The sequence below is a fragment of the Cetorhinus maximus genome, chromosome 14, assembly GCF_964194155.1.
Source record: "Cetorhinus maximus chromosome 14, sCetMax3.hap1.1, whole genome shotgun sequence".
NCBI lineage: Eukaryota > Metazoa > Chordata > Chondrichthyes > Lamniformes > Cetorhinidae > Cetorhinus > Cetorhinus maximus.
In genome coordinates this window covers 59456578-59476662 of record NC_135892.1, presented here as the reverse complement: position 1 = coordinate 59476662, position 20085 = coordinate 59456578, and the positions used below count along the sequence as shown (strand labels likewise).

At 42.8% G+C, this 20085-nt stretch overlaps 1 protein-coding gene and 1 pseudogene across 2 annotated transcripts in view; both read right to left on the bottom strand.

Annotated features, from left to right (window-relative positions):
* Positions 1-20085, bottom strand: part of LOC144689684 (proteasome activator complex subunit 4-like) — a 172010-nt gene that overhangs the window by 74007 nt on the left and 77918 nt on the right. For both annotated transcript variants that reach the window (XM_078556977.1, XM_078556978.1), the window contains 6 exons: positions 14489-14620; positions 9167-9376; positions 8190-8326; positions 8043-8096; positions 6789-6918; positions 4834-4915 (listed from right to left, as the gene is read on the bottom strand). In XM_078556977.1, coding sequence (XP_078413103.1) covers positions 4834-4915; positions 6789-6918; positions 8043-8096; positions 8190-8326; positions 9167-9376; positions 14489-14620 — 745 coding nt within the window. The remainder of the gene's footprint in view (positions 1-4833; positions 4916-6788; positions 6919-8042; positions 8097-8189; positions 8327-9166; positions 9377-14488; positions 14621-20085) is intronic.
* Positions 5387-5471, bottom strand: LOC144690223 (U6 spliceosomal RNA; annotated as a pseudogene).

The window sequence follows — 20085 nt, the reverse complement described above, 5'->3', positions numbered from 1 at the left end:
CCGACGGCGAGCTGCGTTTCCTGCCATCAGTCGGCGGGGAGCTAATTGTAATACATCAGCATATAATTAAAAGGCCATCCCGCCAGGCTTTAGTAACCCCTCCATATGGTCCGCCCACGTCGGCAGGAAAGCATGCCGACGTGTTTCACAACAGCACACAGGCGACGTGCCTTGGCGGCTTTCACTTTAGGGGAACTGAGGTGAGTGAGCAGCAGCGTTCTCCACAGCTCAGCTGCTATTTACAGGCCTCAGGGGCGGTGGGGGCAACTGATGCCTGGCCCCGGAGGCAACTGCTGAGGGTGAAGGGGGGGTGAAACCGGGGCAGCCTCGGAGGTCGCCATTGTCGGGGGGTGGGATCAAGTCCTGCCTTGGCGCTGCATCCCGCGCATAGGGAATTGAGACAGGGGGCAGGGTAAGCGAGGGGAGTGGCCACGCATTAGGGACACCTGTATAAACTGACCATGTCTCTACAACTGAGACAGATCAGGCGCAGCCATAGTGATAGGGTTGGGGTCGGGGTCGGGCTCTGGCTCCTAGCCTGCCCACCCATGCAGAGGCACCAAAGGGCCACCAAGCGCTCCATACCTTACTCCCACAACCCCCTGTCCCAGGCTTTGACTCCGCCACCATTTTATTGCACCGGAGAGCAGTTGGACTGCACGCATTGTACAATCTCCTCACCAACTCTGGCCATGCAGCAGTCACTGCTAGGGGCACTCTCAGCCCCTTGCAATCTCAGCATCCCGGTTTGGACCAGTGTCTCCCATGTCGAGGGTTGACAGGGCAGCCGTGCAGCGCACTCATCTCTGGCCATCCAAGGGGTGACCAGCACTTTCTGGGAAGCATTAAGTGGCGGTCACACAGGGCCAGGAAAGGTGTTAAGTACAGCCATGATAACCACGCCTCTCTATCTTTAATGCGGAGAACCACATCAGGATCATGATTCGTGGTGACCTAGCTGTATGCCTGATAGCCTACAGAAACCATGGGAGACTGAGGAGAGAGCGACTGAGGCACCTGGCCACGTAAAAGCAGGAGCAGCTACCTCATGAAGGGGCAGCAGGGGCTCCCAGACACGCTGCCCAGGACGATAGCAAGCCATAGCTGGTGGGAGCCTCGGAACTGACAGGTCTATCGATGCCGCCTGCCATTCCTGCAGATGATTGAGAACCAGTGTCGCTGACGACCGTGCATGTCTAGGGACCTGGTAGTTCACATCTGCCACTTACTGCAGGACTTGGTGCCAAGGGGACATGGAGGGCATCCACTGCCAGTGGCTGTGAAAGTGACTGCGACGCTCAATTCTATGCCAGTGGCTTCTTTCGGGGCTCCACAAATGACCTCTGTGGGATTTCACAATCCGCCACCCACAAATGCATCCATGAGGTCACAGATGCCACCTTCACAATGGCACACAGCTTTGTGCATTTCACCCAGGACCAGGACAGCCAGAATGCAAGGGCCATTGGATTCGCCCTGATCTCGGGATCCCCACAGGTGCAAGGTGCGATTGACTGCACTCGTGGCACTCAGGGTCTCTGTCGCTACACTCGGTGGACTACATCAACTGCAAGGGCTTCCACTCACTGAACGTGCAGCTGGTATGCGACCACCAGAAACACATCCTGCAGGCATGCGCACGGTATCCAGGGAGTGTCCATGATGCCTACATCCTGAGTCGCTCGCAGATCCCTGCGGTCTTCCAGGGTCCACAGAGGCTGCAGGGTTAGGGACAAGGGCTGCCCACAGAGGCCATGGCTGATGACACCTGTGCTGTGGCTTCAGACTGCAGCAGTGTGACGCTATAATGAGGCTCACGCAGCAGCTCACAACTTGGTGAAGCAGACCATCGGGATGCTGACGATGCAGTTCCGGTGCCTGGACTGGTCTGGTGGAGCCCTGCAATACAGTCTGCAGAGGGTGTCACGCATTGTCGTCGTCTGCTGTGCCCTTTACAACCTGGCGCTGCAATGGAGAGAGGAGCTTGCTGAGGAGGAGATGGAGGAGCTGCACATCTCCTCCAATGAGGAGGACACCAATGGGGATGAAGGTGAGGGGGTCCTTGGTGGTGACAATGATGGGGATAAGGCTCTGACACTGGCTAGATGAGGCAGGTGTGCTCGGGAGGCCCTCATTGCTGCCAGATTTGTGGAAGATGATGACAACACGCAGTGAGGGCACTTCATAGATCTTCACATAGCCTCTGAGAAACTTTAGATGCATTGATGCTGTGCCCGCCTTCAGCACCTTAGCCCTTCAGGAGCTGGTGCACAGCATCAATGGTCACAGATGGTGTGATGGGGGCTAGCCCCACCACAAAGGTGCTGAGAGCACACAGAGTATGACAGAACACTACATTCTGGCAGCAATGACCAGCACCACTGAGGTGCAGGCATCAGTAATGTTTCCAGGGGGTGTGAGGCTGGACCATCACTGTGGCCTGAAGGTTGCACAGAGCACAGGGAAGAGGCCCTGGACTGAGACACCTGCCTTTTTTATCTTGTACAGAGAGGTTTCACACAAGAACACTGCTCATCAGAACAAGGAGCCTCAGGCAGGGAGACATTCTTAGGATTTTGTCAATAGTGAACAGTATGTACAAGTGATCAACACCTGTGCCCAGGCTGTGCAACTACTTTTACCTAACTTTCCTAACCCTGCCGCTACGTCTTGGTGCTCCCCGGACATCCACAGCAGAGGTGGAGGCAGCCTGATGACTGTGATGCCCTGCCTGCGATGGCTTTGGCGGGCGTCCTCTGGAGGGCTGAGACTTGGTGGGCCCCGGCCTGCTTTTGGGCTCCTGCTGTGTGGCAGTGGCACCCTCCTCGTCCTGTGGTGCTGGAGCTGCGGAGATCACAGGAAGGTGGGATTCAGACGGTCCAGTCACTCCCAGAGTCACCTGGGTAGATGGCCCCGGACAGTGAACCTGCTGATCCTCCTCCCTATGGGTGCCCCAGGGCCCCTGGCTGACTCCATGAGCAGAAGGGGTAGCTAGAGTGAGATCGAGCTGCCCAGCACCCGTCTCGTGTGCACACTGTTGGAGGCCAACATTGACATCAGCGATGGAGTTAAGGCAGCGCAACAGTGCAGGAGTGACATCCTGGACCAAGGTCTCCATGGCGACCGCCACCCTGACAGTGTTGACTTCGGTGCGTTGCAATGCCGGCATTATCACCTCAGCCTGAAGACGGACGGACTCCTCCATCGTACCTTGTAATCTGAGGAGTGCAGTGGACATCCCTTCCTGATGTTTCCTAAGTTGCCTTTGCAGCTCCAGCAACTGTGACGTAGCTGAGTCCAGAGGCTCATCATATGACTCAGACTCAGCAACGTTCTGGCCTCCAGCAGTCCTTCAAGTGCCGGGGACCTGGGAAGCCCCTACCTCCACCTGCTGTGGATCAGAAAGTGAGATGTGCTCACCAGATTGTGATCCCATGTGTATTCTAAAGCTAGGTCCCACCACCTTGGTGTGTCTCTGTGCTGGTGGAGGGTGTGGGTAAGCGCTGTGACGGGGCTTCAGGGAGGGTGCCTTCAGATTCCTCTTCAGAGGTTTTTTCCGAGCTTGATTGGAGGCCCTGGGTCATGGACTCTGTCGGCTGTTTGGCAGATGTGCCTGCGAAAGCAAGGGGAGATAATTAGTGCATGGCAGTGGCCTGTGAAAGAGGACACATCACTCATGGCATGGTTGTCTGATAGATGTTGCACTTCTGGGTCCTCACTTGGTAGAGCAGCGCCGACCTCACCGTCAGCACAGGACTGGTTCCAGTCATCGCCAGCCAGCTGGATGGCTGTGTTTTCGAATTCTGTCAGAACTTTGATCTCCGGCATCCCTCCAACCTGTCTGTGACTTTTCCCTCCTGCTGCTTGCCAGTTTGTCTTGCATGGATTGAGGTGGGGAGAGTGTATCAGGATGCCTGACGGGCCAGATGATAAGTATGCCTGGCCTGTTTGGGTGGTGAGTGATCCCATGGACGGGATGAGGACAATGATGGTGTGTGCAAAAGTGTGAATGGTGATGTCCCTTGTACTGGCAGTGAGTGAGGGCCCCGTGGATGTGCGATGGGTTTGTGCGTGAGGGTTGAGAGTGATGAGAAGAGTGACTTACCCTGATGGAATGGAGGAGATCATTCATTTTTTTGCGGCACTGGGCAGCTTTTTGTTTCTGCAGGGCGTTTGCACTGACCACTGCTGCCAATGCCTCCCAAGCTGGGTTAGTGACTTTGCTGCCCATCCTGTAGCCAGATCAGGGGTACAGCACATTGCGGCAGGCCTCCACAGCATCCAGCAGTCGCTTGAGGGACCCATCGTTGAAGCGGGAGGCTGCAGTCTTCTTTCCTTTGCTGGCCATGTCTGCCGGGCAGTGGTGGTGAGCTGCTGGCGATGAGCACTTTGCTGGCGGCTGCATTTTAAAGATGGCAGCTGGCGTGATGCAACAGCGGGGTGATGGCAGGCAGGCGGGCTGTCCAGCATGTTTCGCAGGAGTGAATAAATAATGAGGTGGACTTGAGACGACACGGAGTGAAAACCCACCATTTTCATCAGCGGGTAGGGCTCCCATTTTACCCATCCACTATTGTACTTAGTGCAATTCTGGGAAAGTTCCGCCCCTTGTTGAAACTTTTCACCCAAAAACCAGTGACATAAAACATTTAGACAAAACAATTCCAGAATTATTAAAACTTGTGCAACTCCTCAAGGAACATTCCAAGTTAGACATAGGCAACTTGTTCAAAATATTTGCATATCTTTTGAAAGGTTACTGTACACTAAGAGCTTTTACTTTTAAACAGAAATATTATCAACAAATTAATCACATAGATCAATTCTACTTACAAACAGTGTATGGATCAATCCCTATTTTTTTGTGAGGTCTCTTCAGCTGCTTCATGATGCCAGCCACAGCAGATATTGCCATCTACAGACGAAAGTAATTTAGCACTGGTCACATTTGTGAATTTTTTTGGAACTACCACATTCTGGCTGATAATTTTCAAGGTCTCATCAACATTTCTTGTGTGTATGTGCAATCCAAGGCATTCAAAGCTACCATCATAATTCCTGGCTGAAGTTATGGCTTTGCAGTCACTCTCAATTCCAATTTTCTCCATATAGCGTTTGCTGCGGCATTTACTGCATTTCCCAATCCTTTTGCCATGAGACACTTCATGATGCAAGTCAATAATTGTGACCTTCCACATGTTTAATGTAGGATCATGATGCAGGATCAAGAATTATGGCAAATCAATTTATCAGACTACAATCAATTCAGTTTAATGGAGAAAGCAATTAGTGATAATTCTCATAATTGCTAGAAAAATTGGTAATTTGGGTCATGTTTTCGGCACCTGCAGTATGATTCAGGCTGCTGGGAAGTTATCTTGCATTTTTTTTTATGGAACGCTTCACGAATTTGCGTGTCATCCTTGCGCAGGGGCCATGCTAATCTTGATGACAAACATCTCAATTGATGTTTACCTCTGGCACTGTTTAAAGGGATTATCAATTAAGCAATAACCTTATATCTTATACATGGCCCAAATACATTACTGTTTTTCGACATGCAACTGTTAAGGTTGTCTGCACCTTTTAACGTATAAACACAGAAGCAGATTTTATACAAAATAGTTCAGTAGGAAAGATATGCACACTCTCCATCCACAATGGAAACAGCAATATTTTGGAACATTTTATCTCCCCCCAACTCCCTTCACCTAGGAGTAGAAACTTATAGTTCCACAATCAGCTGCAGTATTTCAGGCCGTTGCACAAGGAATCATTCTTCATATATGAACTCAACCAATGATGAGGGTAAGCTAAATGACGATTCATCCATCAAAGCCATGCCAAATACTATCCTCACCCATTGTCTACACTGATGCATTTTCAGCAGAGATCACTGGGCAACATCAGGAGCAGTAACTAGATGTATGCACTCTGGCTGTTGATCATCCCCATGTGTAAACCCTATTGCTGGCCTGTGCAAGTAGACAACTCAGTCTGCGCAACATTGGCAGCCCAAAATATGCCACCAGCACCACTTTTCCTCTGGACACGAACATATCTCTCGAGGTTCACTAAATATGACACCTGATTTGTAGTGTAGCACTGCTTCTGTATTTCCAATGAAAATCTGTCAAGCAGCTGCCGTAGGTAATTTTCCACCCCCAATCTTACCCTTTCCTTGTATGAAAGCCTGGACTCTATCTCAACATCCATTTAGGCAAGCAAAGTTGGAACATCCCCTTCCTAAAGCTGCCGTCAGCAGCTCTCTTTTGCAATTAGATAGGGAGCACCACATAACATTGTTTCAAAAAACAAACCAACCATGCAAACATTTACCTGGATAGTAGTTTCCCTTCTTCCATTATATTCAATATCATATTTAAGTATATTTCCTTCATAACTGTATTACTGATTATTGGTGTCTTGTAATAATTCACTTTAATTGTTGCTAATCATGCAACATCCCTGTTGGAATATTGGCTGCTTTATGCCAGCAGTTGTCAGTTTCCTTTACTTCTTAAAACTTTAAAAGCAGTGATAAAGATCTCCTCCTTTGTGAAGCAAATTTGATTTTTAATTTTAGTGCCCCAACTTCCTGTAAACACCCATTTTGATTCTGAAACTTGCAAAGACACACCTGATATCATCTAAGGTCCCAGTGATTCACCTTTCATATTTCTTGCAGCTGATGGGGTGCACCACAGACTTGGAAATTAAGTACCAAAAATCCAATTCTTCTCTTTCTGGTCATTAGACATGCAAAATTTAAAACAAAGAAAATTTACCTTCCGGACTACTAAGGCATCATGATTGAGACTCTGTATGAAGAATTTGATTCCTCTTGTAGGTAGTGGCACATCATCTCTCAGCAAAAGGGAAAGGAAACCAATGGCTATTTGTTCAAATTTCCATGGTCTAAAAAAAAAATCAAAGTTCCCTGATCAAAAATAAAGTCTTTTACAAATTTGTTAAAGCATTTGTTGACAAACAATAACTAATGAAAGCAATGCAATGTTAAAATGCCCATTTCTGTGCATCATGTCAGTGACAAAGGTGTTCCTTTTGCAACAATCTGATCAATAAACCTGAAGACTCATTGCCGTCAAGACTTTCATATGCTATATAAAGATGCATAATAGATCTTCTTTGGACACTATATGAGATATATCTGACCATGTAACAAAAACAGTGCATTTACCAGTGGATCAGAATGCAACAGGCCAGGCATTATTCTTATTCTTCTGCCTAGGGATAACTATCAGATGAGTTACCAGCATAAGCATTGGAAAAATGTATTTAATATTTTACTACAGTGGAAAATTATAGGGAAAGCTGCATATTAATGTGATGGCTTTGTAACGCAAAGTGTTATTTTCCTCCACTGCCACATTTCCTTCTGACTTTATCTCCTTCCCTTTCTCATAGGAGCAGAAACTTATTCTGGAATAGTTCCACAATCAGCTGCAGTATTGCAGCCCCTCACACAAAGAGTCATTCTTCATATATGAACCCAACCAGTGAATGAAGGTAAGCTAAATGAATATTCATCCATCCATTCATCAAAGCTGATCCAGATACTATCCTTACCCATTGTTTACATTGATGCATTTTTAGCAGAGACCATTGAGCAACATCAGTAGTAGTAACTAATCGTATTCATTCTGGTTGTTGATCATTCCCATGTGTAAACCCTATTGCTGGCCTGTGCTGGTAGACAGCTCAGTCTGTGCAACATGTGGCAGCCATTTAAAATATGCCGCCAGCACAACTTTTCTTCTGGGCATAAGGAGAAAATCTGTCTTGAGGTTCATTACATAGGGCACTTGATTTGTGTTGCAGCACCACTTCTGAACTTCCAATGAAAATCTGCCAAGCAGGTAACTTTCCCTCTAATCTACCCTTTCCTTGTGTGAATGACTGGACTCTATCTCAACAGCCGTTTAGGCAAGCAAACTTTAAATGTGGCCTACTGGAAACTAAGACATTGGACTGAACTATCAAGCTAAAAAATAGATTACTGTGCAGTTTAAAAAACTTACAAGTTCCGCTGGTCAAGCAAGTCCAACAAGATATCAATTAGCTTCTGATAACTCCTAAACAATAAAAAGAAATCTTAATTATGAAGAAAACATTTAATGTAGTCCTAAATTTTAATTTATTGACAAACCTGACTGTACTCTACTTACCGTAAGGACTCATTATTTTTTGCTATTTGGCTCTGGATTCCATTTTCAATCTCCTCAGCGGTAGGAAGAGGCAAATTAGAACTTGGGTTTTTTGTCTGGGACAAGGATGCAGAAAGTTCCACACAACAATCTGAAATCTGAGCAGATGAAGTATAGGTTTATTGCTAAATAACGTTTAAAATTTCACAGGAAAATAATCAGTTATTAAGTCCAAAATATGAATGGAGCTACGTGTGTATTTTTAAAACTATGAGCAGTTTTTACTTACTGGAATACTCTTACGTGCAGTGTTTCCATTTTTTGTACATTTACAAATCAAAATTTGGCATTTTAAATAAGCTGCAGGAACTGCAGATCAAGTGTGCAAAGCAGTATCTTAACAACTGAAAGCCATTTTCTCTTCCCCTAGTCCCGCCTGACTTGACATGTAATTATATGGATTACAAGTTCAGATCATTATTCAGGCCAGATGTTTTCCTCGACAAGGTCTTCCATCTAGAAGTATTAGTGGAAATCCAGCTACTGCTTCATGTCAGAAGTCTACAGCAGTGGTAAAGGTCATTAACCAAAAACAGCAGCAAGAGGACTTCAACCCCGAAGATGATGTCCTTTACTTATAAGGAAACAGTACTCATCTTTTTCCTGGTTCCATCTTCTTGATGCTGACTCCCTTAGACCACCCAATCTTAAAGGAGTTGAGCATAGACCCCTAGATCCTATTTCTTCCCAGCTCTCCAAATGGGCAGCTGCCAGGTGTTAGGGGAAGAAACTACAGTCTGTCTCATTTGCATGACTGCACTGCTTAATGCTCAAATGCTCCGAATGGCCACCGCCAGTACCCCCCAGGAAATATAAGCAATACAAAGGGGAATGAGACTTGGTTTCATGTTCAAAAGTTGAGCATTTCCCACACTCAAAGGAGAGGAAAACTGCCCTGACATTTAATATCCCCATTTAGAGCATTAATAATTACTTACTCCAAAATCTAGACCAATGGTTTCATACTGTCTATGTATCTTCTCTGCAAGATCATCAAATAGACGAACAATGGAAGGCTTCTCTAAAAACATTGCTTTGCTGAGCCCTGAAGAGACTATAGCTGGCCATGTAGCAACAATGCAGTCCCAGTCGTGGAGGTTAGCCAAGCAGACTCCATTGTGGTTTCCAAGAAGACAGTACAGAGCACCCTGATATAAAATATGCATAAAAAGAAATACAACTGAAAAAATATATCCAAAAAATTTGGAGGAACAGAACAAAAAGTCAATCATTACAAAGAAGCACATTTCAAATTGCAACAATAAAGCAAGCATTTCAGTTTCAATGTTTTTATTTACACATTTACAGAGAGAGTGCTTGAGAAAAGCAGCGGGGCCATTTACAGCCAGAGCACTTGTGAAAAGCAGCGGGGCCATTTACATAGAGAGCCCTCGTGGACTTCATTTAAACAAAGAGCGGGTAAGCATGGAGAGTGGGTGAGTGTGTGGACTTTATTTGAAACAGAACGGGGAGACATCATTTAAAAAGAGCGTGGAGAGCAGCTGATTGGTGAGTTGGATTGGCAAGTATTTCTAGTCTTTAGATCAAGTGAAGGTCTATAGTTAGTGTTAAATCTCGCGTTTTTATTTTCTCTTTCTTAAAAATTGTCTGTTAAGCGTGAGATCGATACTGGTGTAAATAATTAAATTCAATAAAGTGTAAATAGCAGGGATGCAGGAGTTATTAATTAATAAATTAAATAAAATAAGATAGCAACGGCAGGACGGACGATGAGTTCTGCTGCAGCATGTGGGAGCTGCTGGACATCAAGGTGATCCGGAGCAAACACATCTGAAGTAAGTGTTTAAAGCTCGAGGAACTTCGGATCCGAGTTAAGGAGCTGGAGTCTGAGCTGCAGACATTGCGCCACATCAGGGAGGGGGAAAGTTACCTGGACACTTTGCTGCAGGAGGTGGTCACACCCCACAGGTTAGATAATTCAAATGTGGTCTGTGATCAGGGACAGAAGGGTGTGACTGCAGGTGAGGCAGGTATGGGGACCCAGGGGGGTAACGTTCAAGGAGCCTCAGCCCCTGAAATTGTCCAACAGTTACGAGGTTCTTGCAAGCTGTGTGGGCAAGAGCAGGGACTGCAGGAAGGATGAATGAACTGTGGTGGGGAGGAAATAGGAACATAGTAGAGCTAGGGGACAGTATAATTAGGGGAATAGATACTGTTCTCTGCAGCCGTGAGCGTGAATCCTGAAGGCTGTGTTGCCTGCCCAGTGGCAGGGTTAAGGACATCTCCTCAGGGCTAGAGAGGAACTTGGAGTGGGAGGGGAGGGGTCCATTTGTCGCCGTCCACATTGGTACCAACGACATTGAAAGGGCTAGAAAGAAAGTTATGTTGAAAGAATTAGAACAGTTAGGAGCTAAATTAAAAAGCAGAACATTCAAGGTAATATTCTAGGGATTACTACCTGAACCACAGGTAAAGTGCTACAGGTTAAATAAAGTTAAGGGAGTTAAATGCGTGGCTCAGGGATTGGTGTGGGAGGAACGGGTTTCAGTTCATGGGGTACTGGCATCTTAACTGGGGTCGAAGGGAGCTGTTCCAATAGGATGGGCTTCGCTTGAACCGTGCTGGGACCAGTGTCCTGGCGAATCAAATAACTAGGGCTCTAGAGAGGGCTTTAAACTAAATAGGGGTGGGGGTGGGGGGTTCTGGAGAGGGGATAAGTAGGCTTATAAAGCAAAAGGATATGGCGGCAATGCAGGGCAGCTACTTAGGTAATGATACGCAGAATGTGACAGGAAGGGATAGTGTACAAACATAAAAAAAACAGCAGCAAATAGGGTCAAATAAGGGCAGAGTTGGCTTGAGTGGACTGGGAAAGGAGTTCAGCAGAAAAGATGGTTGATGAACAATGGCGGACGTTTAAGAAAATAATTCATGATTCACAACAAAGATATATCCCAGTGAGGAAGAGTGATTGTAGGAAGGGAATAAACCAAGGAAGTTAAGGATAGTATCAAATTGAAAGAAAAAACATACAATGTGGCGAAGATTAGTGGTAAGCCAGAGGATTGGAAAAGTTTTAAAAACCAACAGAAGATAGCCAAAAAAATAATAAAGAGGGAGAAAATAAACTTTGAGGATAAACTAGCAAATAATATAAAAACAGATAGTAAGAGTTTCTTTAAATATATAAAAAGTAAGTCAGAGGCCAAAGTCAATATAGGCCCCTTAGAGAACGAGGCTGGGACAATAATAATGGGGAACCAGGAAATGGCAGAAGAGCTGAATAAATACTTTGTATCAGTCATTACGGTAGAATAGCAGAGCAGACTCGATGGGCTGAAAGTCCTACTTCTGCTCCTAAGTCTTATGGTCTAACTCATGGGAAGCAGATTTCTGGATGAGCTGTAGTTTGTATAACAGTTTAGGCTTAGAAGACTTGTGAAGGACATTGAGCCTGGAGTGATGGGCATATATGAGCACTTTTTCAGCAGAATCATAGAATAGTACAGCGCAAAAGGGGGCCGTTTGACCCATTAAGCCTGTGCTGGCTCTTTCAAAGAACAATCCAGTTAGCTCTATTCCTCCACTCTTTCCACATAATCCTGCAATATTTTCTCCTTCCAAGTTTATTTACAATTTCCTTTTGAAGATGACTATTGAATCTGTATCCATCACTCTATCAAGCAGTTCCGTCCAAATTCTAACCATTTGATGTATAAAAGAAGTTTCCCTCATGTTGCCTCTGGTTCTTTTGCCAATCAGCTTAAATCTGTGCCCTCTCTTTATCCCCCTTCCTTAGACTATGGAAACAGCTTCTGTCTATTTACTTTATCTAAACAGTTCATGATTTTAAACACTTCTATCAATTTCCTCTTGGTCTTTTCTGTAATCCCTCATCCCAGGAATCATTCTAGTAAACCTCTTCTGTCCCCTCTCCAAAACCTTTGCACCTTCCCTACAGTGTGGTAGCTTGAATTAGAATAATAATCCAGCAGTGTGGTTAAGATTGGGATGAGGGTGTGAAGAGACAGGTGTTGGTTTTCATGATTGACTGGATGTAGTCTGAAGCTCATACTTAAATCAGCCTAAGTGAGCATGTGAGATGGTGTACTGAGCTAAGGACTAAAGCAACTCCAGAATTCCTTGAAATTCTTAAAACCTTCCGAGAAATTCTGCAACTAGGTCCCAGTTTAAAAAAAGGAGACAGTCTTCAAAAGAAAAAAAGATGCTGCAAAGAAATGAAAGTTTAACCATTTGTCCCACCAATGAATGTGAGATGTGAAACACCTAGCTCATGCCAAATGATAAAAACTCTTAACACACAAATGAAGGAGCTATAGTGAAGACAGCAGACAGGCTACTCAAAATTTGGAAATGATAACGAGCAGGCATCAGTATATACTCACAAGACTACCCTCATAACAGAGTGGGATCTCACAAATGTCAGGACAGTAGGGCAGAAGGTAAAAAAGGCATGGATAAGCATTTTAGTAGCAGTAATGATTAGGTGAAGAGAGAAGCAGATGATGATCTTGGTGAGAGTTGGAGAGTAAACTTGCTCCATTTCCAATCAGGAATTTACAGGAAAGCAGATAACAACCCAGTACTGACATACATTGCACAACTCAGTATTAGAACAGGAAACGAGAGAATCCTAAAACCTTCCCAACCCCTGCCATCCTGACAGATTTTAGCTGCTGCAGGGATCTAAGACAAAAGGTCTGTCCTTCTAATGAAAAACAATATCCAGCAATCAAAACCCATAAAGGTACATCTCTGTTTACAGTCCAGAAGCATTTGAAACAGGTAAATCATTCGCCTTCAAACACAATGCTCCCTTCAAGAACCAATGGAAGATGGGTCTAGTGATCTTACAATCCATTTCTCCAGGATCAAAGCTACACAGTAGAGATGCAGAAGATCTGGAGTGATTTGCATCTCCAAATATCAAAACTGTGAACCGGTTGACGAAGTGAAAAGTTACATACTATTGGAGGTGATAATAGTCCCAGACACATAACCTCTAACCTAATTCTATTCTCCAAAGGCCAAATTTCTATGCACAGTTCAGAACATGAGAGAAGGGAAAGCTGCAAGGGAGAGACAGAAATTATCAAAGAGCTTGCCTTACATATCCTTCTGCTATGTTTTTATTAATTTGAATAAAACAAATAAAAGTTCATTTTTGGGGCAAAACGCAGCAGGAATAAATGACATTAGTATCACAAATTCTGAAAACCTCAGAATCAAGGAAACCCAAACTATTGCAAAATCAATTAGGGAAACATTAAATTGTGAAGCCCAAGATGACAAAGATCTCCAAAGCAGCTCTGAGAAAAAAAATCATTCAACTCTACTGAAAGCCTTCACCAAACAGAATAATAATACTGCATATACTGGTGTTAAATTCAATCTCGTGTAAAAGTCAACCCCATAAGTTTTAGCCCAAAAAACCGTAGTTGTTCATATACCTGATGCAAAAGTCAACTCTACTTTTGCAGGGGTCAAAGCACAAAAATTTCAGAACCAAAGTATAATCTGTGGAATCACATCAAAAACCCCAATTCATTATTTATTTAAAAAGTTACACATATCTTAATTGCTCCAGTTCGTACTTGTCAATTAAGGCAGGAAGAATGTAGAGTGATTTTGATTTTTGGGGGGAGAAACTAACAGATCGGAGAAGAGTAAGAGGGACCAACTTCCAGAGCAAACTATAAACCAATCATCACCATCAGCCTTTATTGGGGAGAAGAGGGGAGGCTCAGGGAGAGAGAGAGAGAGAGAGAGAGAGAGAGAGAGAGAGAATAAATCATTGGTATAGGCACCGCTTCCCCCATTACCTTGTTGATTCCTTTGAGAGCCATGTTAGGTGTGCCAGACAGATGTGTTTTAATTGAAGACTCCTCGAAAACATTACCCATGTAAAAGTCGGCCCCTTAACTTTATGCCCAAAAAATGGGTCTCAAAAACTCGACTTTCACACAAGTACATATGGTAAATAAATTAACAGCTGCATCTTTACATAATCTCTCAAACTATGACTCTTTAAAATTGCAAGCAGGAAAAAAATTGAATCATTAATAAGTTCCTGCTCGACATTTTAAATACGATTAACCACAATGACACAGTCTTTGTAAAAGACAAAGTATGCTACAGGTAGATAGCAATTACAGAAAGATAATTTTAGATGGGATACTTCTAATAGGAGAACCATAAACAAATTGCTGTAACAGGGCTGATATAGTAAGAGTACATTCTATGATCGCTTAATTCTTTATCATACATCAAAAACTTACTTTTAACTGTTGCTGGTTTATGTTCTGTTTGTCAGGATGCAAATATTCCAGCACTAGTGGAATAAGGTCTCGACAGCAAAAATTGTAAGTCCCCAAGGCTGTGAAGAAAACATGCTGGGCTTTACTACGCACCTGTAAATGCAGATCATTATGAGAAAAGGGCTGGGCTATTTTTTCCACAACATAAAGCAAATTTCTAATTACAATCATAATTTTTTAAAAGTTCTTCTTCAATTACTCATTTAATTAATAAGGAAAATAATGAACTGCAAACTGTAAACATGACATTTTAAAAAAAATATTAGTGTATATAATGTCAAAATATTTAATCAGCTTTATAATAATATTCTATTTACTTTTTATCTATTAGTGCATAGATACTACAAACTATAAACATGCTGCAAGTATATAAATCGTTTCATGTATTCAACTTATTAATTAATTCTAGACATTTCCACATGGAAATGGAGAACAGCGTTTATAAGACACATTTAAGTGGACAGCATTAAGCTGCCTTTTCAAAAATCTCAATAAAAGAATAAAGGAATAAAAAGGCTATGCTTCATGTAAAAACAAAATCAGGTAATGCTGCAAATGCTCTTTGGTTATAACTCATCAGATGTAGTGTGTAATTAAAGCATCTTTTTTTGTTTCAGATTTTGAGCATTTGTATTTTCTCCATTTGTACTATTGTAAGATTTTGACAGGTTCGTTGTTGGTCTGTAGCATTGTGGATTTTGTTAACCACTTTTTAAATGGTTCAGTTTGAGTTTCTGCTAGTTGGGGAACAGGAAGGCAGTTGCTTGTGAGAAACTACACTTTTATGACTTTAAGATGTCTGAGAGTCTGGATTCAGCAGTTATATGTTTGAAGAAATGGCTGAAGAGTAGCTTGAACCGAGGATGACACTATCTTTAAACAAAACCCATTCACTGATTTAATTGATCAGCTTTGTTTGTAGGACAGAACATCTGTATTAGAGAGAAACTTTTCTTTCTTTCCTGACATTATCCTAGGAAGTGTTATTAACATTTGGCTTTAATGACTTGAGTATCCGTGGGACTTGGGTTCAAATACAGTGATGTGAATGTTTGTGATAAGTGCATTATTGACAAGAGGATGTGACTTCGTGACTGGTCTGTACCTAAAGGAAATGCGTTATTTATTCACAATGGAATATAAACCGTGGAGGCCCAGGAAATAAGGGATGGACATTTGTCTTGCGTTTACATGACTTTAGCTACAGAGGTGAGGTGATACAAGATGACTCGCACCCTAAACCAAGGGAAAAGGTGAACTTGGACTATTTCCAAATAAGGGATTCTGGAATAACGAGAAGTGGGGATAAAAGTTGGAAAATCATAATCTTTGTTGGCACAGTGTTACCATGGCTCTTCTGGAAGCAGTTCAACATCTCCTCAGAGATAGAAGAAGAGAAAGACATCGCCTATACTAGCAAAGCTCAAGGAATCCTAGGAACTTGAGGGATAAGAATCTTCACTGTTTTTTTAAGTATACATAAAATCTTGCTTAATAAATCCTACTCAATTCATAAGTACTAGTTATTTGTATCTTGTTAGGTCAGGCACAAGTGAGGACCTTGTGTTAGAAATTAAGGCCAGAATTTTTACCTTGATGGGCGGGTGGGACTCATTGGCTCGGCGGCGAGCGGGCAGCCGAACTCCGCCACCGAAACGGGGCCCAACGCCATTTTGAGTGGGTGGACCAATTAAGGCCCGCCCAGCGGCCTGCCCGACAGGAAGCGCTACGCTATGCGCTTCCTGTGCAGGGGGTGGAGGGATTCCCCATCTGTCAAAGTGCGCTCTTTTGCAGATGCGCGCAAAAAAGCGCACATCTCCCTGAGACTAAGTGCTGTCTCAGGGAGATTACTGACAGTATAAAAATCTTTAAAAATAGAAAAATATTAAAATTATTAACATGTCCCATCTCAAATAAGAAGCACATAAACTTTATTAAAGTTTTTAAAAAATGACATGAAACCTCATTCCGCCAGTGGATGAGGTTTCATGTATTATCAGAAGCCCGCTGGGGCTCCTGGCCGGCCCACCAACCTTCCTCAATATTTAAATAGACCGGGATGACGTCGGGGGTTCCTCCCCATGATATCCCGCATCATTTTCCCATCGGTGAGTGGGCCCCACCCCCAAATCACCGACGGGAAAATTCTGCCCTAAGACTTCAGAGCTTAAGAGATTTTAATTAGAAGGGTTTTATATCTCAAAACTCTTAAATCTTACACTATGTTTTTATATTATTTGCTTCCTTAAGAGAACATTGGCAATTCTGAGGTTTTCAGTACCTTAGGAAGGTACCGAAAACCTCAAAATAGAAATCCATTCAAAACTTGCAGTATAACATATTACACCATCGATTATTGTACCACATACAAAAGCTCAAAGCCTCAAAAAGACTTGTTAATCACGGTTACAAGAGCACATGCTTTCTTAAACATAGGAATGGAACATAAGCATATTGAGAAAAAAGGAAAAGTAAACACTTGAGTACAGACAAAACACGGAGTTCACACTTGTGCCTCTGCCTTCAATGCTATGATTTATGGTTACTGTTCACATACAAGGCTGCAGTAACCCTATAGAATTTTGAGCTTGCTAGTTTTAGACAGATTTAGGCACAGGGTTTGTTGAAAATTGGGTAAACCTGTAAATACTTAGGCTTGTTAAACAGAGACACAACAGGAATTTGGTGAGAGTGAAATTATGTAGGTAATTCATGGATCAGTAGCACAGAAAATGTGTTAAATCAAATCAAATTTAACGTCCTTTTCTTACTTTAAAAAAATTGCTAGCTAAATTGCTAATAGTCAATCAACTGCAAGTGGGTGCCTAACCAGGGGTAAGTTATTGTAGTTGGCAGTTGAATGACAAGTTGTAACTCATGGTCCTGAATGGTACAGATCAGACAGAGCTTGGTGAGAATTGTCAATTCTGATAAACGCAGTGGCTAATTAACTGGAGTGACAACAGGAATTTGACGAGAAGGAAAGTGAGAAGTTGGGGAAGGGGCTGCTAAGTAATTTAAACCAAGGGATAACAGTATAAATAATTGAAGTAATTAATTAGATCTAAGGAGTGTGATGGCCCATGTGCTTTTGGGGAAAAACCTATATTTTATCTTGGTGTAATGGTCCCTTTAAGAACTAGGTTTCTTTAGGATCTGAGTTCTGGTGAAGAAAATAAGCAGCTGGCTTGCAATAAATGATCAAATGACCAAGCTGACTGGGAGATAAACAATATAACAGCAAAGGATTAAGAAGTTTCTAATTCTAGGGGGCGAGTGGGCTCCTGGGGGTGGTTCTGTGTTCAAGCAGTTTAGTTTTCAGTTTGAGAACAAGAGGGCTGCAGGACAGAAAGCACTTCTCTCAGAGTTCATTTGAAATTTTATGTGTTGGCTAAAGAAGTTTAAAACTCTTGTTAACTGAAGGACTTTTAACAATGAGTTGGACTTCTGGTTTAACAAAGCTGAGGAAAGAGAGAGAATTTTAGATGTAAAATTCCAGTGTTAATGAACATTAGAACCAGGGATAGAATTTGCAGCTTGGCGCACGGGCAAGTGCCAGACACGCACGCGCTTGAAATAGCACATGATATTTCGGTCGGCGGGCGAGCACAAGAGTCAGCAGCGTGCCTGCCAACAATTAAGAGGGTTATTAGCCCCTCAATCAATTAATTAATTTGAATTTTTCACTCCTCTCCATTGCTGGCAAAATCTTTGCCAAAATCCTTCTGAATCTCTTAGTGCAACATCTTGACCAGGATCTGCTGCCAGAGAGTCAGTATGGCTTCAGAAAAAGGTTGAGGAACCACTGATATGGTGTTTGCAGTTAGAAAGCTCCAGAAGAAGGATAGTAACAGACTTCCGGAGGACATAGACAGGCTGGAGAAATGGAAAGTTAACGCAAAGATCTGTGAAGTTAATAATTTTAGTAGGAAGGGTAAGGAAAGAAAATATAAACTAAGTAGTACAATTTATAAGACATACAGGAACAAGTGACCCAGGGGTGTATGCACTCAAATCTTTGAAGGTGGCAGGACAATTCAAGGAGGCTGTTAAAAGAGCATATGGGATCCCTGCCTTTATAAATTGAGGTGAATAAAAGCAAAGAAGTTATGCTAAACCATTATAAAACACTGGTTAGGCCCAATCTGGTGAATAGTGTGTTCAACTCTGGGCATCATACTTTTGGAAGGATGTCAAGATCTTAGAAGAGATTTATTAGAACGGGACCAGGAATATATAAATTTCAGTTATTTGGAGAGAGAGAAACTGGAGTTGTTCTGCTTTGAGCAGTGGAGGAAAAGGGGAGATTTGACTGAGGTGCGTAACATCCTTGAATGATGTTGATGGAGTAAATGAAGAGAAATAGTTTTCTGGGGCAGAAGGATCAGTAGTCAGAGGGCATAGATATAAAGTTGTTCGCAAATGAACCAGAGCCAAGGTGATGAAAAAAACATTTACACAACGAGTTGTGATCTGGGACACACTGCCTGAAATGCTCGTGGAAGCAGATTGAATATCAGCTTTCAAAAGGGAATTGGATAAATTCCTGAAGTGGAAAAATTCCCTTGGCTCCAGCAAAAGGAAGCAATCAGACTCACTGGATAGCTCTTTCAAAAAGCCAGCACAAGCATGGTGGGCCAAATGTCCCCTTCCTATATCATTCTATGATTCTGGTTTCAATGCAAACTTAGTACATGAAAGTATCCTGACCTCCTGTCCAGAGTCTCATTAGATATGGATCTGGATTACCAAAACATGCCAAGAAAAGAAATAAAAATAAAAACTAATAGTATAGATCAATGAAATCAGTAGGATTTGGTGGTATGTGGAGTTTAAAGAAGGTACCATTTAGAAGACATATTAGCGAAGATAAAAGCATGGTATGGTAAACTGCCACAAGGACTTGGGAAAAACTGCAGGGGAACATGTAGACTGTCACTTGGGCAGACACTATTGTGATGAAAGTATAATAATTTTCATAATATTTTTCTGGTTTATTGTGAAGTAGGTTTACCGGAGTAAGTATAGTTGGCTGTGTGTGATATTTAATTACATTTGGAGTCAAGTAGAAATCATCAAAAGAAGCTAGGTGCTTGTCATGATAATGAGTAAACATGGATGCTGACTTAGCATGTAAGGTGTAAAGGGAATTTGCATTTTTTAGACAAATGAAGAGATTTGGATTTCAAAGGAATCTTAGTCTGTTTCCAACTAGCCAGATAAGCAAGGCTAAAGAATATGTTTATTTTTCCCAAAGGTTACTAACAATATACTGGCAACATGAAAGTTTTTATACTATGAGGAAGGTACAGTTTCAAAGACACATGGAACAATTTACATATTAAAAAGAGAGAAACATATATAATGGAGAATGAAAAGCTGTGTGCCAGAAGGCCATGTAAGATCTAACAGGAGTGTGTGAAATAGCCTTAATGAAGCCTCCAGCATTTGGGCATAAGTCGGCTATGTAACGAAACTGAAGTTGGGGAAAAGCCATTTGGAATTCCACCGTCAAGTGGGTATTGTGTTAACTTGCTGATTCTCTTTAAATCTAAAAT